Below are 20,389 nucleotides of genomic sequence, written 5' to 3'. Positions count from 1 at the left end.
GATCCAATTATCCAGTTTGTGAGCCCCCCCCCCCCCCCCCCCCCTTTTTTTTTTTATTTTCATTTGATCTCTGTCAGTACGGTCTGCAAAATATGGTGCCCTCTGAGTTATATCATCATTTAACATATGCACATAATAAATTCCCCAAACACCATTAAAATTCCGTTAAAAGTTCGTAAGGTCAGAAATTATTTGCATGGGTAGAGCGTGCCGGACGGCTAAGAAACGCAAAATGCTCTGCGCATGCGCAGTGTTTCAGGCACACCTTAGCCACTGTGTGTACCTGAAATTAAACGCGAGCGGCAGGGAATGTGAGTGTCAGGGTCCAAATTAGGTTTGACGTTGTTACGATAGTTTAAGAGAAACACTTTACCGCTTTACTCTAAATTTCTTTTCTAGCAGCTTGGTTAAATATTTAATAGGTTTGGATAGGTTCAAGGTGTAACTGTTAGCATGTTTCCATCTTCCAGCAGGGTAAAACTGAACCGAGTAGCGTTAAAAGACGTAGTTGGGCTAAAACTGACCCCGCGGCGGAGACGACTTCCGAAGTCACTGAACAAAGTTCCTGCTGACATCAGAAAACAAGAGGAAAACTTAGTTTCTGCACAGCTAATGTCAGAGGAAGATACCGTCTCACCTCCAAGCAGGAGTGACCGCGAGCAAACCTTAACACGCAGTGTGGGCTCCGAAAATGGAACCCATACGTCGAGTATCCACGACGGAGGAGAGCCGGTGGAGAAAATTGAGAGTAAAACGTACCCTGAGTCACGCAGAGGCAATAAACAAGACGGGCCGAACACTAGAGGCAAGTATCAACAGGGAAAACCAAACAGCAGCTGCAAACGCAGGGCGGACCCGTTCAGAGAGGTGTCCAACCTAAGGCTGCGGTTTACGTGGTGCGTTTGCACAGATTTAGACAGCACGCGGTTTAGGCGGAAAGGGGTCCGCAGCGGAATGAAACCGCGAAGTGAGCTCTCCCCACTCCCATATCAGATGAAACTGACAGGCGAGACAGCTCTGGTCACAAGGAAGAGAAGAGAGGGGAAGAGACAGGTCAGTTTAAAGTCAGGTAGATGTAAATTTAGACAGCGGGACGTTAACCGTAAAAGTGGTGCGGCCCGCCCTGCTAAAGGCGTGAGGGACCGAGGTAGAGAGGGACAGAGCTCCGTGAAGACCCAGTCCGTCGGGTGTGATCTTCAGCCCGCCGCCGCTGCAAACACTGGACAAGTGCGAAGTGCGGCACCCCGCCGACTGTCAAGTAAGGTGCACTTTAGCTGGAATATATGTTAGCGTTTGGTTCAATTAAACTTCCTTTAAATGGATTTAGGCTTTAAGAAAAGGCTCTAAGCTAGATGCTAAGCTAACTAACAACGGGGCCAAATCACTTCCCCCTGTGTTTTATTTTAGTGGATATCATTCAGGTGATGTTTGAACCTGACATCAAGGATTAAGTTAGGTGTTATTTGCCCGGATAGTATCTGGTGGAGTTGAATTGTACACCCGCGAGCAGTAGTCTTTCTGTGCACACTGTAGCAGCTGGATTCCTTAACCTGAACTAGATCAACTAGCTGAATCCTCGCTGTATATTCCTATTATAATCTAATCCTGTGATTTTCTATAGTGCATTTAAACAGTGAAATGGTATTGAGGTTTCTGGTGTAACATCGTGCCCACAGTCGCCTGTCATATTGGACATGATCCAATATGGTATGGTATTCCCCGACTGGTTGGCGATGGTTCTTGGAGCTTGCGAAGAAGGCGGTGCACCAGAAACCTTCTAGTGATTGCTTTGGTTGCTAGCAGGTTGCTACAGATGTCTTTAGTTTTTCATGCTTGTCTGCAAATACTCATGAACTACTACCTCACTGGTGGTAAAACTTCAAAATGGAGAAACGTTTGTCTTAAAAGTAAAAGTTGTGCCTCAGCACTGCAGCCAACATTTCCGAGTTGTGTCGCACTTTTAACACTGGCACATTGCTGGGGTTTCACTTCCATTCAGACTGAAACCCCAGCAATGTGGCAGGGACCACAGCAGTCACAACGTTTTTGTCAACTAGTTGGGGAATACACATTTTTCCCTGGTGACAGGTGGTTGCCAGGGTATATTGCTGACCGGTCTGTCAGCCCACTTGACTGGGACTTTAGCAATCATTTTCCCAGTGACTGCCATCAACCTGAAGAAACCACTCACACAACCGGTCAGGGGGTACTAATTTTTCCCCCACAACCGGTGGTTGCAAAATGGTTGCAGACCAGTCTCTAGACCTGTGTGATTGGGGCCTTAATCACGCGATTTACACTGTCACCATGACTGTCACATGTTCAAAATGTCAGACAAGTTAATGTTGTGGTTAGTGGTCAGGTGTCTGCAAAACTTAAATTGGGTAATTTGGGGCCTGTCATTCACAGCCTGGGAGACTGTCCCAGACTGAAACGCTTAGTGAAGCTAAGCTTTGCAGCTCATTGTTAGAGGTGGGAAAGTTAACCAAATGTACATTTAAAAACCATTCAGCAAAGTACAGTTACCTTTAGATGTAGTCCTCTTTCATCTCTGGAGTCCCCTTATTATCTTTTGTGGCCGATGGTGACATTGCATCTGTTAAATATCTATTAAAGCTGCAAGAAAGTGCCATAAGAATGAGTTCTTCAACCTGGATATGAGTGTATTTTTGCATTTCTAGTTCCCTAAAGTTGATATTTTTTTGAGTGACTTTTTGGTTAGCTGTCTGAAAAAGGTCTCTGGACAATTTCATTTTCTCCTATAACACAAAATATATTGGTAAATAATGCCTCACTTGTGAATTCTTTTTTAAATGCTGTCAAATATCCCAGTGAAGGTGTTTGCTAGTAAATGACTAAATGAGACATGCAATGTCATCACACTGACCACAGGAGCTCAGTGGTGGTGACACTGCAGTTCATTTATAGCCTAACATAAGTGTTTTATGCCTGCTGATTGCATTTAATCTTCCAAAAAAAAAAGTGGTAGCATTTTCAGAGGATCCTTGAGCAATAGGTACAAGTTTCTAACTTCTATTTCCCATAGAACTTTTTTTTCTGACGCAATTCAAAACCCTCTGGGAAAACCTCACTGGCCTTTTGTTGTAGCAGTCAGGGTTATGCCTTCAAAAAAGAACATCTCTGGGTAGCATGGGAAACCGAAATCAGTGTCAAAAGTAGTTTTTATTTTATTTTATTTTTTCTCAAGGGTGAGGTGTTAAGGACAGAGCCTGACAGTCATTCAAGAAGTGGGACCTCACCACTTGGAAGCCATCTCGGCTCATTTTGAAGCCTCTGCCTTAATAATCAGAGAGAATGCCTTAACTTGAGTGCCTTGTTTCTTTCGTATAAGACCTCTGTGACTAATTTGTCTGGTTGTAGGGCTGCAACTATTGATTTATTGTAGTAATCGAGTATTCTATCAATTACTCAATCGAGTAATCGGATAAGAAATACTTTTGTTTTATTAATGAGCAATAATAAATATTCAATAGAGAAAACATGTCTTTTAAAAGGAAGTGCTCATTGATTTCCATTTTAGAAATGGCAGTGTTTTTAATCGTTTACCTGCATATATCTGTAAAAAAAAAAAAAAAAAAAAAAAAGTTAGGCCTTTAATTGTATTTACAGGGCATATTAAAATTATTTATTTTTGAAGAAAACAATTTCTTAAATGTAAAAATAAATCTTGAGGACAGTAATGCCAAATATAATAAGGTATACATACAACCTAAACTAAGGCATTTAGACTCGCCCTGCTTTCTGCAGGTATCACTGCCATATAAAGCAGGACGGCTGCTGTCACCCTTTTCTTCACGTTGACACTTCTTGATCAGGTGGTTTGATGAAGGACCTCCAGCTGTTTCCCAGTGAAGCGCTGCTGTTTTGGACGCTAGAAAAAAGTTTCTCCTGAGCTCACTGTCTCCGTAACGGCTCCACCTCTTTGCTCTTGCAGCGTGTGCAGACAGACTCCACATCAACATCAACAGCTGCTGTGTTATCAGTGCTTTTGTTAAAAAAAAAAACTTGGGCCTGCATGCACTTAATGTTGTAGTGCTTTGTATTCACACGCATCCTCCTGAATACAGTTCTATTGCAGGTCTATTTTTAGTCGCTAATCAGGGATTAAAGCATAAAAAAATCTTTTTAATGGAGCCCTTCGGTACAAACGTTCGCTAGTGCTGATGGTGGTCCCCGCTAGCAAACTGTGGTGATAGCGATCCCTTCCTGTAGCTAACAGCTGAAATTCTCAGCCCAGCAAGCACAACACATGCGCTCGCGGGTGTAGAAAGCAGTGGAGGCATGGATAAATGTGTCGGCAATGATACACTCGTGTAAAGGGGTTGTTTTTCCAAATGACGGAAATCTGTTGCAGCGACGGAGAACTTAAATGCTGTTAATGTGGGTGAAACGTTCTCGCTTACATGGAGACACCTGAGGGCTGCAAAGTTTAATTGAAGCATCGAAGCAACAAATTTGTATTGAGGATTTTTTTATAATAGTGATTTGTTGCAGCCCTATCTGGTTGACTTTACTACTTTTAATGATGAGTCTATAACAAATGGTGCCAAGTTTAATGTGATTCCATGCTGTCATAAAAGCAGTTTAAAAAAAAAAAAAGTATGTGATGTTTCGTCTTAGTGTCTTTGTAAACCAAATGGCCAGTGTTGCAGTTACTTTCGCACTCTTTGACAAAGTTTTGTTTCCACTTGCAGACGTCGATATACATACACACCCAAACCCGTCTGGACTCACTGGTTCTGAAGTGTTATTGAGAAGAGCTGTCGGAGCCTCCCACTGTGGTCTCTGTGGGGAATGTAAATACACTTCCCCTCAGCGGAAGGTGCTGGGTAAACAAGGGCCCAAAAGAGATAGCCCAGGGTCAGAGCCACCTGCTGCTAAGTCAGAAATTGAGAAAGAAAACGCAATCACTCAGACCTCTAAGAAGATTATCGAATGGATAAACCAGTACCCCAGAGTGATGCTTTGTGACGTAGCCAAAAAATGTGAAGCTTGCAGTCACAATTGTGGGTATGTGTTGCCTGATTTTCTCAAGAATGAGGTTGTGCATTGCTTCCAACAGGAGATGAGAGCTTCGTTCCGGTTTTGGCCTACTTGTTTAGGGCATGACAAATCAGAAAATGAGAAAAAGGCTGTGGTTAAAAATAGCAAGTGTTCTCAGAGTGTTCAGCATGAACAAAGTCTTACCCACCAGAACCACCTGGAAGAAGCCCCGCATTCACAGACAGTATCCTGTCATGCCATGTGTCGTTTCCACCCAAGTTGGACGGATGAAGACTCTGCAACGTGTTCTGCTTCTTTTTTACTAGATGAGCATACAAACACAGGCGAATGTGGAACTGGTATGTGTGACAGAGATGCTGAAGAGGACCTTGGTCCAGGATCTGATCCTATAAGCACAGAAACTTGTAGAGAAAAAGGAATGAAGTTAGGTGATAGCACTGAGTGTAGCAGCACTTTAGAGTCCGCTCCCAAACATAACTGTACCGCATCATGTGGTCAGAAGGGCGATCCCACAAAAACTGATGGATCACACATGCCATCAGACCTCATCTGTCACATTAGTGATGAGGAGACAGATGAACCAGAGTCGTACACTTGCCAGAGAGTCAGGGTCTATTTCAGAAAAATACACTTTTCTTGTGCACGCACTTACATGGCCTGGCCCTTCTTAAAGACTTGTGCAGCAAATTATTCTACCCCAGCCTGTTCAGCAGGGCCTATTGATCCATCAGCAAAGGATAGAATTGACTCTGGAACAGTAAATCAAAATATGCCAGGTTCATCCTGTAACCGGTTCAAGGACGTGCTCCCAAAGGGACCTACAGAGAAACGAGAGGAGGATAGAGAAAGCATCTCTGCTGAGGGAAATGAGAAAAGGCGCAGAAAAGACATGGAGACTTCACTGCTCTTTATCCAAACTGAAGACTCAGACGCCAGGCTTCATTCAGCTACGCCATCATTTTCCACACCAGCTCAATGCAGAAGAGAGCATGGCAGTGATGAAGCCTCAACCTCATCTTTGCTAGTTAATGAACCAGAAAATGCCAGCTCCATGTCTACACCTTCATTCTCATTGAGTGACTGGGACACTGCCACTACTCTGTCTGCTGCATCATCTCCATTCACACAGGGCAGTGTAAGCAGCCTCTCAGCGACACCGTCTTCTCTCCCACCTTCATCGCTTATTCCCCAGAGAGTCATAGTTGCAGAAAAAACATTGTTTTCCTTTGAAGAAACCCAAATAGCTTCTTGCTCTCCTCATGTTGCTCTGCACATTTCTGACTCCTCCGTTCAGTCGTGTGAATCCCCCTCCATCCTTCCTCAAGATAATCACGCAAATAACGAGGAACTGATCACATGGAGGAGCCCCCCCAACCTGGAGCCATATTATAATACAAGTCCATTTAAGGGCAACAGTTCAGTGGATTGTTCTAGCCAGAGCTCTCTTTTGTGCAGCATCTCCCAGGAACATTGTGCAGAGTCAGACTCAAATGAATTCATGCTCCCGCCTTTGCTCTCTCCTGTCAGTTCACCACAATGGCACTTGTGCCGGAGAAGTTTCTCATGCTACAGCTCGAGCCATTCAGATGAGGAAAACAAGGAGGAGGAAATAAACAACGAAGCCAGCAACTTGCCACAAAATGATAATTGGAATAATGAAAAATCTGAGAATTGTCATGAACACCAAGAATTGGAGGGAATCTTGTCATGTTTCACAACTCCTGACGGTACAAGGGAACCTCAGTCTTCTCCCAGAAGTGATAAAGATGTGGGTCACAGCAATGACGAAGAAAGCCAAGAAGAAACTGATGACGAAGATGATGGGGAGCAGGGTAACGGAAGTTCTGAACAAGTTTCCTTACATCGTGAGATAAAGACGAGCCCTAGCTCAGATCCCTCCTCTTCTCCCAACAGTGATGATGAGGATGATGGAGAATCACATTCAGACAGAGAAGAGGGATCAAGCCCATCTAAAATAGCAAGCAGTGAACGGGATGAAGCAGCCGGTGATTCTCAGCCTGGTATTTTGGATGAGTTAGTAGCTTATGAACAGGATATCTTGCTTGTTGATGTGATCCAGGATGACCCAGAGCTGTTTGACAACCTGCCTGATCAAAGTTTGCTGAAGCTGGGTCCTACCAGAGTTGCTGAGACTCCTAAAACCAAACCTGCTGCTCTGGTGAAAATGCCAAGAATAGATGGCACATCACAAGAGTTGGATCAGAGGTAAGGTCTCATATTTAACATCAAGTCCTTTAAGTGACAGATGAATTGTTGAATACTTTATAAACTCAAATTATTTTTTTTCTAGATTGACACCAGTTACTGTAGCTTTGCTCTGTGACAGTCCTGATATCACAGGTATGATCAGTGCACACAGAATTATGGAAATTTTGCTTTCAGATAAGGCTGTGTAATATGATTATTTTAAAATGCATCAGTATAATTTCAAAAGAGCCATAGAATTAGACAATATAGTTTCTATTGATAAAGTTTGTAGTTGTGTTTCAAGTGTTTCTTCAAGATGGGACACATTTTATTTATCAAATATAAAGAAATGCCTGTGTTATAGCAGCCAAAACCTTAAACACAGCTTACAAAAAAAGCTTAAAGTCAAACAGGTCAAAATACAATATGAAAAAAAAAAAACTCCACAAGGTAAAATTTGCACAAAAGAAAATAGATCAACCAGTCAGGGGAAAAAAAAGAAATGCATGGATTCATTGCTCATCCAACAATCACACTGTTGACAAATTAGGTGTTTTTTTTAATTAAACCTGTTATAATGCACCCACAGTAACACCCATGTCAATAGCATTACATTAGTTACATCAGTAAACCTCAGCAAATGCATTATTTTTGGAGAAAACTCACAGAGCAAAGGACAAGGTTGTTGTAGATCTTGCAGGTTTGTCATGAGTGGAATGGGGGTATTGGCTTGTTGTTCATTTTGTCTGTTTATGGTAAAAATGTCAAATATATATTGTTGGGGAAAGACCCCACCAAAGTCACACAGTAACAGAAACGAATCGGTCGAAGCAGATCGAGGTTTTATGGCTTCACTTCATTGCTGGATAGAGCTGTCTGACTGCAGTTAAAGCAATAAAAATGTTCTTGTTGATTCTTTTAGGTGGCTAAAATCCATTTTGGCACCTCTGCAGCAGTACATTACCAAGTTACTTAGATCTTACACTGTGCTTAATGCCTCAAACTGTTTTTAACTCAAAGATTAGAAAGAAACGTAAAATGGTTTTGCTAAAGCTGACTGAAAAACAATGCTTTTCAAAGGAAATTAAATTTGATTTTCTTTAGACTTTATTTAATAGCCTGCTTATGGTGCCCTACATGTTGCTTTTATAGAAAATACCAACACATCTGTATTGTTTACCATTCAACCTAAAAGTAATTTGATTTATATTGTGCAGCCTTACTTTCAGACTAAGTTGAGTTTCTTTTGTGTGTAAAAATACAATCTCTTCCTTCTTTTTTTTTTTTTTTTTTTTTTTTTTTTTTTTTCTATGGTGGGAACAAGTTTCCATAGTCCAGAGAGGATATTGTAATTTTTATTATTTCTCTACCAATTTTACAGAAGAGAGTAACAGAAGGCCATGGAGACCTCAGTCTAGCACCACCTTTACTGGAACACAAACCGACACATGTCCTGTTGCCACTGAGAAGCAAAGCAAACATGTGGTAAAGTAATGGGTCCTCAGCACCTCTGCACAGTGTTTTTTATATATATATATATATATATATATATATATATATATATATATATATATATATATATATATGCTGTAATCCATTTATGTATAAAGCTAATAAAGTGTTTAAAAATCTAGCACTACAAATACTGCATTTAGATCATTTTATGTTCAAAGACATGGTGTAATGACTAATCCTGGTTAGATTATAGTAAATGCATAATGTTGTATCTATTATGCGTTTTTTTTTTGTTTTTTTTTTTCTTTTTTCTCCAACAGGTTCAAATTGATGCCAATGGCAATCATGTAAATGGTGGCCCAGAAAGGTATTTGTTTGCTTATTGCACACAATCAAGTCTTTCCTGTGCCTCATCAGTCTTTCATCCTCACGATCATCATTACATTCTGTAGCAGGAGCCAGCCCATTAAGACTGTGAACTCCCCTCATAACATCCCCCCACTCATGTCCATAGGATCTGGTGAGGAAAAATTAAAAGAACTCAGAAAATGAACTTTTAATTGCTGTCACTTTTATCTTGTTCTCACTAATAACTCCTCATTTTATAATTTAATTGCCCATGTGAGTGCTCAGTTCAGTGTAACTTTATTTTTTGGGTCCTCTGATCTCCACACAGGAGCATGGATCACAAACTCAGCAAACATGACGGATTTTAGGCGCCAGAAATCGAATTCTGTAAGTATCCCATTAAATCAACATGTTCCCACTGAACAAATACTTTTTATTTATAGATGTACTTCATTTTATATATAATATTAAAAAAATAACACCATAACAGGATACTTTTCATGTTTCTAATACTCTTATCAGCGTAGGAGTGGACAAATATACTTACTTTTTGCAAATGTATGCTTATTATTGTTGCAACAATCCAAAACGATGTCAAACACTGTCCAGATTATTCTCCAGAAAAACCTCAAATATACTGCATGCTCATAAAAAATGCCAAAAGCACACTTAAGCATTTATTCCCACACAATGTAATTGTGTCTAAACTAACATGGACAATATTTAAGATTCTCAAAAAACACCCCCTTTTAAGTGGGATCACAACAGGCAGACACAACAACACAAATTACATTTCCGGATGTCTGTTAGCTATCCAGCATGGTTTGCCTTTGGCGACGAGGACTCCCCACATCAGCTGTATGTTTGGCCAGCAAGTGGTATCTGCGGCTTGATGTACTATGGTGGTAGCTCAATTCATATCAACAGTAAATACAAATAACTTTTGTCTTGTAAAGAGAACCAGTTGGCAGAGCTCTAAATCTAAACTTGCTTACCATCCATGACGTTACTGTTGCATCACTTCCTGACGTCCCAAATCGCAACAGTTAACAGTTTTAGTGCAACACCTAATTTTAAAAATGCATCAAGAAATTACAGTCTGGCTAAATATATTTTATGCATGTGGTGATAATTGTTTTGTGTGCAATTAATACAAGGTAAGGTTATATCAAGATCCTCTCCATAGTCTGTGTATAAAAGATGGATATAGCTTCCAGGTCTCAGATGTGAGGCCATTGCCGAAGTGCAATAGATCAGCATTATTTAGAGCGGCCAGCAGAGGGTGACTCATAGTTGCACAACAAAGCTCTGTTGTATAGATGCCTATGGGGAAAAGATGGCTGCAGTGTTGGTGTTCTGAAGCCAGAAGTGACCATTTTTAATGGGGGTGGAGTGCTAAGTTATCAGCTGATGCTGTCAAGCATGGTTAGCATACTTTCTCAATAACTTGGCACTGATACAATTCGCACACTCAGATACCTGCTAATTAATTGACAGACTAATAAAATGCTAGAATTTTACTCACACCTGATTGTTGTAAATATAAAAAATACCTGCGGCATTTCTTGCATTTTAATATAAATAGTTGTATATAACTTTGTTGTTTGCTATATTTGAACATAGGTTTTTGAAAATTGCAACATATTTGTGTTTGAAGTTGTAAAAATAGTTGAACATACTTGTGGCTTTCACAGTAAAAAAAACAAAACTTTTTTCTACTCTGATTTTGTTTGTCTTTTTGTTTTTAAGGACCAGTGTGTTGATACAGCATGTCAAAATGAAAAAAATAACTACAGTCACACATTTGCGGTTGTGCTGAAAACAATGATACCAAACAAGGCAAGGTAAACAGTTTATAAGGTGAAATATAAAGGTAAAATCAAAAGTAGTCAAAAACAAACGCAGCCAATTATACCCCAGACCTCAGAGGGTTAAAAGTGCTTTAAAGGCACTAACAACACCAGCATGGTTGAAAGATCCAGTTCAGTAAGTCAGCTGGTGGCTGCAGCTGCCTGTGTCAGCAAACCTGTGGCCATGCCCTGAACTTCAAGCCTCTGTAGTATCCAAATGGATGAGGAGTTTAAAAAAACAAAATCAGCCACTTTAAAAATGTTAAACATAGTCAAATTATCAAGAGACCAAAAAAAAAAAAGATTTTAAGATTGGTGTCTATAGGGATTGATTCACTTTGGGGCCACAGACTCTATAAAAGATGGATTTGGACGAGCGATTTTGCTCTGAGATTCAATCTTCGCTCCTTACATCCAGTTTGAATACACCAAGATGGCGACAATGGAAATGTTCATCTCTAAGATAAGAGAGAAAATAAAACTTTAATGATCCCACGACGGGGAAATATGTGTATTACAGCGGCTCAAGTACAGAGAAGGATGAAATACAACAGAAAACACTATATACATAAAATATATATCAATACACATATACATCAAAACACTATATAAATTTGTAGCCTGTAATTTGTATACAGCATACACAGTATGCATTATGGTTGGGAGTGTAATGTATATGTACTGTATGCATACAGTGCACCTTTACATAAAGTGATGGCAGTGGAGGTAAAGTGTCCAAGTGACTCATGTCATCATGATGCGTTGTACAGTCTAACTGCCGTTGGGATGAATGACCTGCAAAAGCACTCCTTCCTGCAGCGAGGATGTTTTAGTCTCTGACTGATGGAGCTGCTCAGCGCACCCACGGTCTCATGCAGAGGGTGATGGGGGTTGTCCATAATGGATGTCAGCTTTGCTAGCATCCTCCTCTCACCCACCATCACAGACTCCAGAGGAATTCTAGGCTTCAGAACAGGACTTCAGAAACCTTTGGGGGACGTCATGGTGGTTGCATCCATCTTTGTTAACACCGTTTATGAGCCAGTTAAAGGGGACACTAGAGGAACTGTTGGCACTCCCCCTTTTTTTTTTTTTTTTTTTAAGACCTCAAAGGTTGCTACCTTACTGATGAGTCTTTGTTCTCAAAACCTAGTAAATCCTTCCTGACTACAGCATGATGTTCATTTTTTAAACTATGAGCAGTGTATGATTTTTGTGGCAGGCCTACATCGTGTTTAGCAAGTGTTTCACAGTCAGCTGTAACCCTCGCTCAGCTGCAGGTTGGGGCTTCACAAAATGACTTCACCAACCGGTGCCTGACACCACTGTGGCTACATCCATCTTTTATGTACAGTTTATGTTCTTCTCTGGAATAAACATGTTTAGCACTTGCTTTGAATTGCATTGATATTTGACTGTGTGATGCTGTCTAAATCCTCAGTACTGCAGGCTGTACTTCAGTGAATCACTGGCCTGTGGTTTCAAGATGTGTCGCTTCCAGCATCTGCCTGTGGAGGGGGATGAGAAGGTACACAGAGCCAAAAGGATAGTTTACAAGCAGCCAATCGCTGGAGTGCTTTAGAGACTTAATATCTATGCTTTCACCAAGGAAAGTAGAATTATTAGATATATTGTCAGATTTCATGTTTTAATCCTTGACGTTAAGAATCAAAATGAAGCAGATTGTTGTTGGTTACAGGGTCAACATCACCCTCTGCTGTGGCATCGCTGTAACTGCATACTTTTTTTTTCATTTACTAGTTCTGTATTGAAACCGTGACAAGATTCACCAAAAATCCAATGTGCCTTCAGAAAGCAGGTGACTTTCCTTTTTATTATCCACTTATTTGTCCCTGAGCGCGCGCGCGCACACATCCTCTGTGCATGTTGCATGTTATCCCTAAATTTTTACATCTTTACCCTTTGCTGCACCATTTGCCCGTCTCCCTTCTGCTCTCCTGCCCTACTGCTGTTTTCCTCAGGAGCTGTGTTTACAGGATATTACCAGAAAAACCCACCAGGAGCGTATTTCTCCCTGCCGACGCTTTTCTCCCTCCTCTGGGCTCTGCTCAAGGCTGGCATGGTGTCTGACGTCTTCTCTGTCCTCAGTGTCAGCTTGGCTCACAACATAGTGGTCAGTGTGGCTGTCCTAACAGTAGTTAAATGCTTCAGTATATGCTGTAGTCCTGCAGCATGTTTTATATGATTATGTACTGGATGATGCTGAACCTCTTTTCTTTTTAGCCCAGCCATGAGTTCCTCCTTGCCCTTTTTAACTGTGTGAGAGAAAAGGGTCTCATGGGCTTTGTACCTGAACTCATGCAGCTCACGTTCAAGGTATCTTAGTTCATACACTGTTAACCTTTCGTTACGACTTATTTCTTTCATGTGCAAATAGAAGAATTTAGTCTGTATGTATGTTGACAGATGGCCAATGCTGGACTAGAACTGAGTTTGGACTGTCTCGACTGTATCAAAAACACTCCTCTTTTCCAACAAATGGTTCATCCAAACTCACCTTCAGTGCCTGGCAACAACAAGTGGGTGGATTTGTTGTATTTGTGATTCACATTCACAAAATGTTTTTATTTTTTAATAGTGATAAAACGGCAGCTGAATAACTCTACTTTTATTCTGAAAGGTTATCCAGTGGTGCACCGTTTCCAGAGTACCTGAATTTGGCTCATTCCATTGTGGAAATGGAGGTTAGTTCTTTACATCTTTTGACAGTTTGTCTGTAAAGATGGAAAAGCTTTGTGCTCATATGTGTACGTTTTGTCTGTGTCAGCTTTGTATGAAACAAGAGGACTGGAGGTGGATGGGTGAGGTTTTTAGAGCCATCTGCAAGTCCAGTCAGCATCTCAACCAAGTGGAGCACATCAGTGGGCGCATTGCTGTCGCACTCCTGTCTGAGAGCAAAGACAAGCTGTCACTGCCCTTTTCTGTCTTTGCTGAGACAGGTAAAATCTTTAAATAGAGAGAAGTCTGTTTTCATTCCTAACTATGGTTTTATGTATTAGCGCTTATAAATTTTTCCTTAAAAAATGTGCATTAATTGCTGTTAATGTATTCACATTTTTCTTTAGTGTGTCAGAATGAAAGTGAGGACAGCATGATCAGGAGTTTTGTAGGCAGAATTGGAGTCTCTCTGATGTTACGATACCACAAAACGCATCAGTGGGCCAAGGTAATTGGGCCGTGCGCCTCTCATCCCTCTGTCCTCCTCGCATCTGAGCCTCATCATAAAATTTAACACGTATTGTTTGCCTGTGTCATGTTTATTAATGTAGGGGCGCAGGGTGGTAGAGACGCTGTCTGTTTTAAAAGTCAGCTACTCAACTCTGAAAGGTCTGTTTGGGAATGAGGATGGAGCGTCACGATGTTGCCTGGTCACTGTGGCCGCAGAGCTTTTCCTCCTGAGTGGCAGCGTAGAGGGCGCTCTGAACACACTTCGAGGTAGCGTGTCTTGATGTTGATCGATGTTAATTTAGCTAATGTGTTCGTGCTTAAAATGCAACCAGAGTTTATTTTTACAGTTTATGTGTCGGGTATCCTCATAGTTGACAGTTTCACAGCTTAGGGGAAAAAAATGCAGTTTATGGAGGCGCAGCAAAGGTAATCTGCAGTAAATCACCTACAGTACCAACTTTTGACTTGTACTGTATACAGAATGTTTTCATTGTTGGAGACATTATGGGGTCTATTTTGATATTACACTGACAGAATGCCCCCCCCAAATTAAAATGATTAGTAAGAACTATTAAGTTAAATGAGATCTTAAAGATCTCTCAGGTCCTGTGTCAGGTCTTTTTTTTTTCCCCCCAGTTTCTTAAGGACATGACTTTCAGATACTGTTCATCTGCTGAAGATAGTTTTTTTAGGCCTGACACGTCTTCTTTGAAGAACACACTGCACACCATGCTGAGCTATGCCAGGTTTTTGGCTAATAGCTGGTTAGAAATCAACTTGTTGGTGAAAAAATACTATTTTGTCTGTCAAACTGTGTTTTTGCAACAAGCTGCTAGTAACAAAAAGATACAATTTAAAAAATTTGGTCCTTTGCTAAGTTGTCTTATATGTATGAATCATTAAATGCTTGAATGTTTCATAGGTCAGTGTTAAGTGGCTTAACAAACAAAAAAAAAAAAAAAAAAAATTCCTCTGAAAATGGTCAGGTACAAAGAGTGCAAGGAAAATTAGTGCCCAAAGAAAACCTCTGACTGACCTTCAGAAAACCTGGAAAACTGTTGCTCAAGACCAGTTCTTAAAATAATGACAAAGTCTGGCTCTTTGGAAGGAAAATATAAAGAAATGAGGGATGCCTCAAGACTTTGCACAGTGCAATAGGTCCTCATTAATGTATCATCTTAACAATCATTAACACTCATAAACCTAAAATACCTTTCAGTGGAAATCAGTAAAAATAAATGTGGTGCGTTGTTAAATGTAAACAAAGGGTCCTGTTGCTGCTTCTGTGCTCTCTTCCCAAACAAATAAAACACCAGCAGACAGAAATTCAGTTTAATGTAGAAACCTTAAACGCGATCAGCTCACTATCCTCAGAAATGTTGTTTTCGTAGTTCTGTAGATAATGGTGTTGAATTGTTAAAACAGTGCACTGGTGGTTTTTTTGTTTGTTTGGTTTTTTTAAACTTTTGTTCATACATCTGTTAATCCAGAGAACACGTGGTTCCTGAGTTCGTGCTCGTGGCCGTGTGAGCCTGCCGACCTGGAGAGTAGGACTCGTGTGTTGCTGTGTCTGGCTGAGAAAACCTCACACCGAGACACGCTGGAGGTTCTCAGTAATCTTCCTGGAGTTAAAGAGTCAAATGGTGAGCAAAAGGGTAAAAATCTTCACTCTGAATTTACCGTCTTCAGAAAATGTGGTGTCTGTGTGCTGGCACAGCCCACGCCTGAAACTTCTGGTTATGAGGGACTAAACTTTCTAAATTTGTGATTGACATAATCCAAGTGTTTGATCCTACTGTGTTTTAAATGATTAACTTTTTCTAATCTGAGTAAATTATGTTTGCTAACTAGATATAAGTGATGCTCAACAGTGAGAAAATACAGTTGGTTTGGAGCTTTTAAAAGGTTTTATGTATTTTATTTATTTTTTTCCCCTTTCCAGACTTGATGGATATATCCAGGTACAACCCTTTATTTAACTCTCACCTGCAAGTGTGTGTGGACAGGCACATGCTTCCTGTGGCTGCGGACACAGTGGACTTTATGCTCTCTAAAAACCTGGCTGTTGAACACTCAGTGCTCCAGATACTTTTACACAAACTGGGCAAGCAAAACCTCTGGCTCCGTGCTCGGGAAGTCTTCAGACGTAAGTGTCACTCTCTGGTTTATTGACTGCTACATTTACGTCACTGCAGCATGAATGTGATTTGTTGAAGGCAGGAAGCAGCTGCACATTAGATTGTAGCTCCAGATGTTGAGTCTGATCAGGCTCAGCTAAAGTTTACAAGATTAGTTTAGACTCTAAGGTGTGCTCACTATATGCATGTTCATTAGATTCTCTGAGTGTGGGCTACTACTCTGGAGTATCGGCTCCACCTGGTTTCATGGCACTGATCGTGCCCTGTCGACTGGGGGAGGTGGAGCTGGCTCTCACCTTTGAGATGTTCATCACTGTCAACGCAACAGTCATTCAACACCTGTCAGAGACCACCCCCTCTCTCACCATCACTCTCAAAAGGTAAACTGTATTTTTTCACAAGGACCCTGCACGTATAGTGTCTGTGAAATATTGACATACACTTCACTGTGTGTGTGTTTGGGGTTATTGGCCTTTAAACAAAACTGACCCCAAACTGTAATATGATTATCTTATTTTTTCTTATTTTTTTTCTGTGTGCAAACTGTTGTTGTCCTTGAAGGTGTTGATTCTGAAGCAGAGGCTTCTTTGTTGAGAGCAGTCTCACAGTCCATGGTCATTTAAAACTGATTTAACAGCAGACAGTGGCTACAATGTTCAGCAGGTTTCAGTTCAGAGCAGCTCTGAGTGGTTTCTATCTTGCTCCCTTGCTTCCTTGAGGAACTTCCTTGCTGAGGCTGGGAACACCATGTGCTCATGTGGTCAGTGACACCCAGGTAGACTGCTGCCCCCTTTACCCAGCCCCCTGTAAGTCGCAGAAATTCGATGGATGGAGCACCAAAATCGCTTGACTTATGCAATCATTCAACCCAGGAATAAAAGAACTCATCACACAAACTATTTGAAAGCTCAATATTGTCAAGACACTTGTCTATGATGAATATGCGTACACCCTCTCACTGCTGTGCACTGCTTTCTCCTCTTCCAGGACTCAGAGCTGTGAGAGTGAGTACCTCTCTGCTGGCAGCCGCCTCCTCTCTGCAGCTTGCATCCCTCAGCCCAAACTAACAGTCCATTACACAGCGGTCAACTCCGAACAAGAGCAAATGTTCACACTTGACTTTCCCTCTGCTCGCCGCTGGCTCCGCCACAATCATCTGTGGGCCCACGAGGTGTGGCCACTCTGAACCAAATATTTATTTCTCTGCTGTCCACAGAACTTCTTCGTTTTCCTTCAGAAACTGCTCGCGTTCAACAGCAGCGGACCCTCAGGAAAACTAATGAAATCAGGAATATGAATGTTTCCATATTTCTTGGTCACGTTTCAGTTATAACTTAAACTGAGAAGCAGAAAAGCATAACTGGAGATTCACACCAGAACTTTACACTTTGGTTTTGTTTAATTTTTTGTTCAGACTAGTTTTAAAATATGTTACAAGGTCATTTCCTGAGTTCTTTTAGCTGATTTGTCACTCTGTGAGATTTACTCTTTGAAACCACGTCGTCTGTTTCGGAACAGAGTCCAGCATGTGTTTGTCAGATCATTGTTGCACAATTGTGTTTACTTAATTGTAAATAACATCTGAGTGTAAATAGGTATATATTTATAATGGTGTTTAGTCTTTGACTGTATTATGTTATATATGTCAAAATCTCAATTGTTGCCAGTTCAGGAGCTGCAGTTTACATTTTCTTTGTATGACGTTTTTATATATAAATATATTAAAAAACAGGTTCTGCTAGAAAAAAAAAAAATCAAATCTGGCTTTTTTTTTTCTTTTTTCTTTCAAAAATTCTTTTCAGAATGAAAGTGTTTCTATTGGCCTTGAAACGATGCCATCGTCTTTACCGATGTGTCTGGTACTTGTGTGATGTCACAGCTGCATTTGGCCACAATTACTTTCCTGGAGTTTTTACCACGATCTCTCCAGTGGTGCTATATGAACGCAGTGTTACTGGAACCTTAATTTCTGGCCATTTTACAATATACAGGTATTACGAATAATTTCTGTTCCAGCAGCCTTTTCTATTTTAAATTATTCTTATTGCAGCCATTTTCACTTGATCCCTGTAGTAGCAGTCAGTTTCCTAATTATCCTCGAGAAGAAATCTCATCTGTGACTGGAACATGTTTGAGGAGCTTGATTACTGAAGCGTCAGTCAAGGGGTGAGGCATCTGGTGCACTGTCTTGGTTAAAAAGCACAACACTTGCTGATGGACAGGTCTGATCGTGCGTGATGCACAGTTGGATTTAACATTTGTTGCACATGTCTTTGTAGTATTGGTTGAAGTGCTGCTTGTTAATTTAAGGCCAGTGGTTTCTGCTTCGATGTCCAGCTGTCACAAAAGTATGTTGGTGCTAATTGCAAATAAAATTTGTTGCACACTGTGTGGTGAGATTTTTTTTTCTACTCTGACATAATAGCTAAATATTTTTATACACACACACACACACACACACACACGGGTGCTGGTCATAAAATTAGGATATCATGAAAAAGTTGATTTATTTCAGTAATTCTATTCAACAAGTGGAACTTGTATATATATTCATTCATTACACACAGACTGATGTATTTCAAATGTTTATTTCTTTTAATTTTGAATAAATCTGAAAACTAATGAAAACCCCAAATTCAGTATCAGAAAATTAGATTAAGACCAATACAAAAAAGGATTTTTAGAAATGTTGGCCAACTGAAAAGTGTCAACATGAAAAGTATGAGCATGTACAGCACTCAGTACTTAGTTGGGGCTCCTTTTCCCTGCATTACTGCAGCAATGCGGCGTGGCATGGAGTCCATCAGTCTGGGGCACTGCTCAGGTGTTATGAGAGCCCAGGTTGCTCTGATAGTGGCCTTCAGCTCTTCTGAATTGTTGGGTCTGGCGTATCACATCTTCCTCTTCATGATACCTCATAGATTTTCTGTGGGGTTAAGGTCAGGCGGGTTTGTTGGCTGATTAAGAACAGGGATACCATGGTCCTTAAACCAGGTACTGACAGCTTTGGCACTGTGTGCAGATGCAAAGTCCTGTTGGAAAATGAAATCTGCATCTCCATAAAGTTGGTCAGCAGCAGGAAGCATGAAGTGCTCTAAAACTTCCTGGTAGATGGCTGCGTTGACTTTGGACCTCAGAAAACACAGTGGACCAACAGCAGCAGATGAAATGGCACCCCAAACCATCACTGACTGTGGAAACATTACACTGGACCTCAAGCAACGTGGATTCTGTGCCTCTCCTCTCTTCCTCCAGACTCTGGGACCTTGATTTCCAAAGGAAATGCAAAATTTACTTTGATCAGAGAACATAACTTTGGAGCACTCAGCAGCAGTCCAGTCCTTTTTGTCTTTAGCCCAGGCGAGACGCTTCTGATGCTGTGTCTTGTTCAAGAGTGGCTCAACACAAGGACAGCTGAAACCCATGTCTGCATACGTCTGTGCGTGGTGGTTCTTGAAGCACTGACTCCAGCTGCAGTCCACTCTTTGTGAATCTCCCCCACATTTTTGAATGGGTTTTGTTTCACAATCCTCTCCAGGGTGCGGTTATCCCTATTGCTTGTACACTTTTTTCTACCACAGCTTTTCCTTCCCTTCGCCTCTCTATTAATGTGCTTGGACACAGAGCTCTGTGAACAGCCAGCCTCACCTTTTGTGTCTTGCCCTCCTTGTGCAAGGTGTCAATGGTTGTCTTTTGGACAGTTGTCAAGTCAGCAGTCTTCCCCATGATTACAGAACTAGACTGAGAGACCATTTAAAGGCCTTTGCAGGTGTTTTGAGTTAATTAGCTGATTAGAGTGTGGCACCAGGAGTCTTCAATATTGAACCTTTTCACAATTTTCTAATTTTCTGAGATACTGAATTTGGGGTTTTCATTAGCTGTCAGTTATAATCATCAAAATTAAAAGAAACAAACATTTGAAATATATCAGTCTGTGTGTAATGAATGAATATAATATACAAGTTTCACTTTTTTGAATGGAATTACTGAAATAAATCAACTTTTTCATGATATTCTAATTTTATGACCAGCACCTGTGTACATATACACAGAACTCATCTGGGTTGTGATAACCAAAACGCAATTGTCACACTGGTGGCTTAAACATGGTTGCCTGTTGGTCCAGTGCAGATCTTTGCAAACCATCATCTACACATTGTAGGTGTTTACTGTCAT

General features: G+C 40.8%; 1 protein-coding gene across 1 annotated transcript; it reads left to right on the top strand.

Annotated features, from left to right (window-relative positions):
* Positions 1-289: 289 nt before the first annotated feature.
* On the top strand, positions 290-18,545 carry topaz1 (testis and ovary specific TOPAZ 1). Its single transcript, XM_030741398.1, has 21 exons — positions 290-311; positions 474-1,258; positions 4,716-7,251; positions 7,337-7,386; positions 8,615-8,718; positions 9,009-9,055; positions 9,141-9,208; positions 9,365-9,423; positions 12,328-12,414; positions 12,648-12,705; positions 12,869-13,020; positions 13,131-13,223; positions 13,314-13,426; positions 13,528-13,591; positions 13,675-13,846; positions 13,973-14,073; positions 14,177-14,342; positions 15,566-15,718; positions 16,018-16,221; positions 16,410-16,593; positions 17,201-18,545. Coding segments are annotated over exons 1-21 (5,397 nt in total). The 5' UTR covers positions 290-309; the 3' UTR covers positions 17,400-18,545.
* The last annotated feature ends 1,844 nt before the right edge of the window (positions 18,546-20,389 follow it).

The sequence above is a fragment of the Archocentrus centrarchus genome, chromosome 11, assembly GCF_007364275.1.
Source record: "Archocentrus centrarchus isolate MPI-CPG fArcCen1 chromosome 11, fArcCen1, whole genome shotgun sequence".
Taxonomy (NCBI): Eukaryota; Metazoa; Chordata; class Actinopteri; order Cichliformes; family Cichlidae; genus Archocentrus; species Archocentrus centrarchus.
Note: the sequence above shows the minus strand (reverse complement) of the source record. Positions and strands in the feature narration are given on the sequence as shown.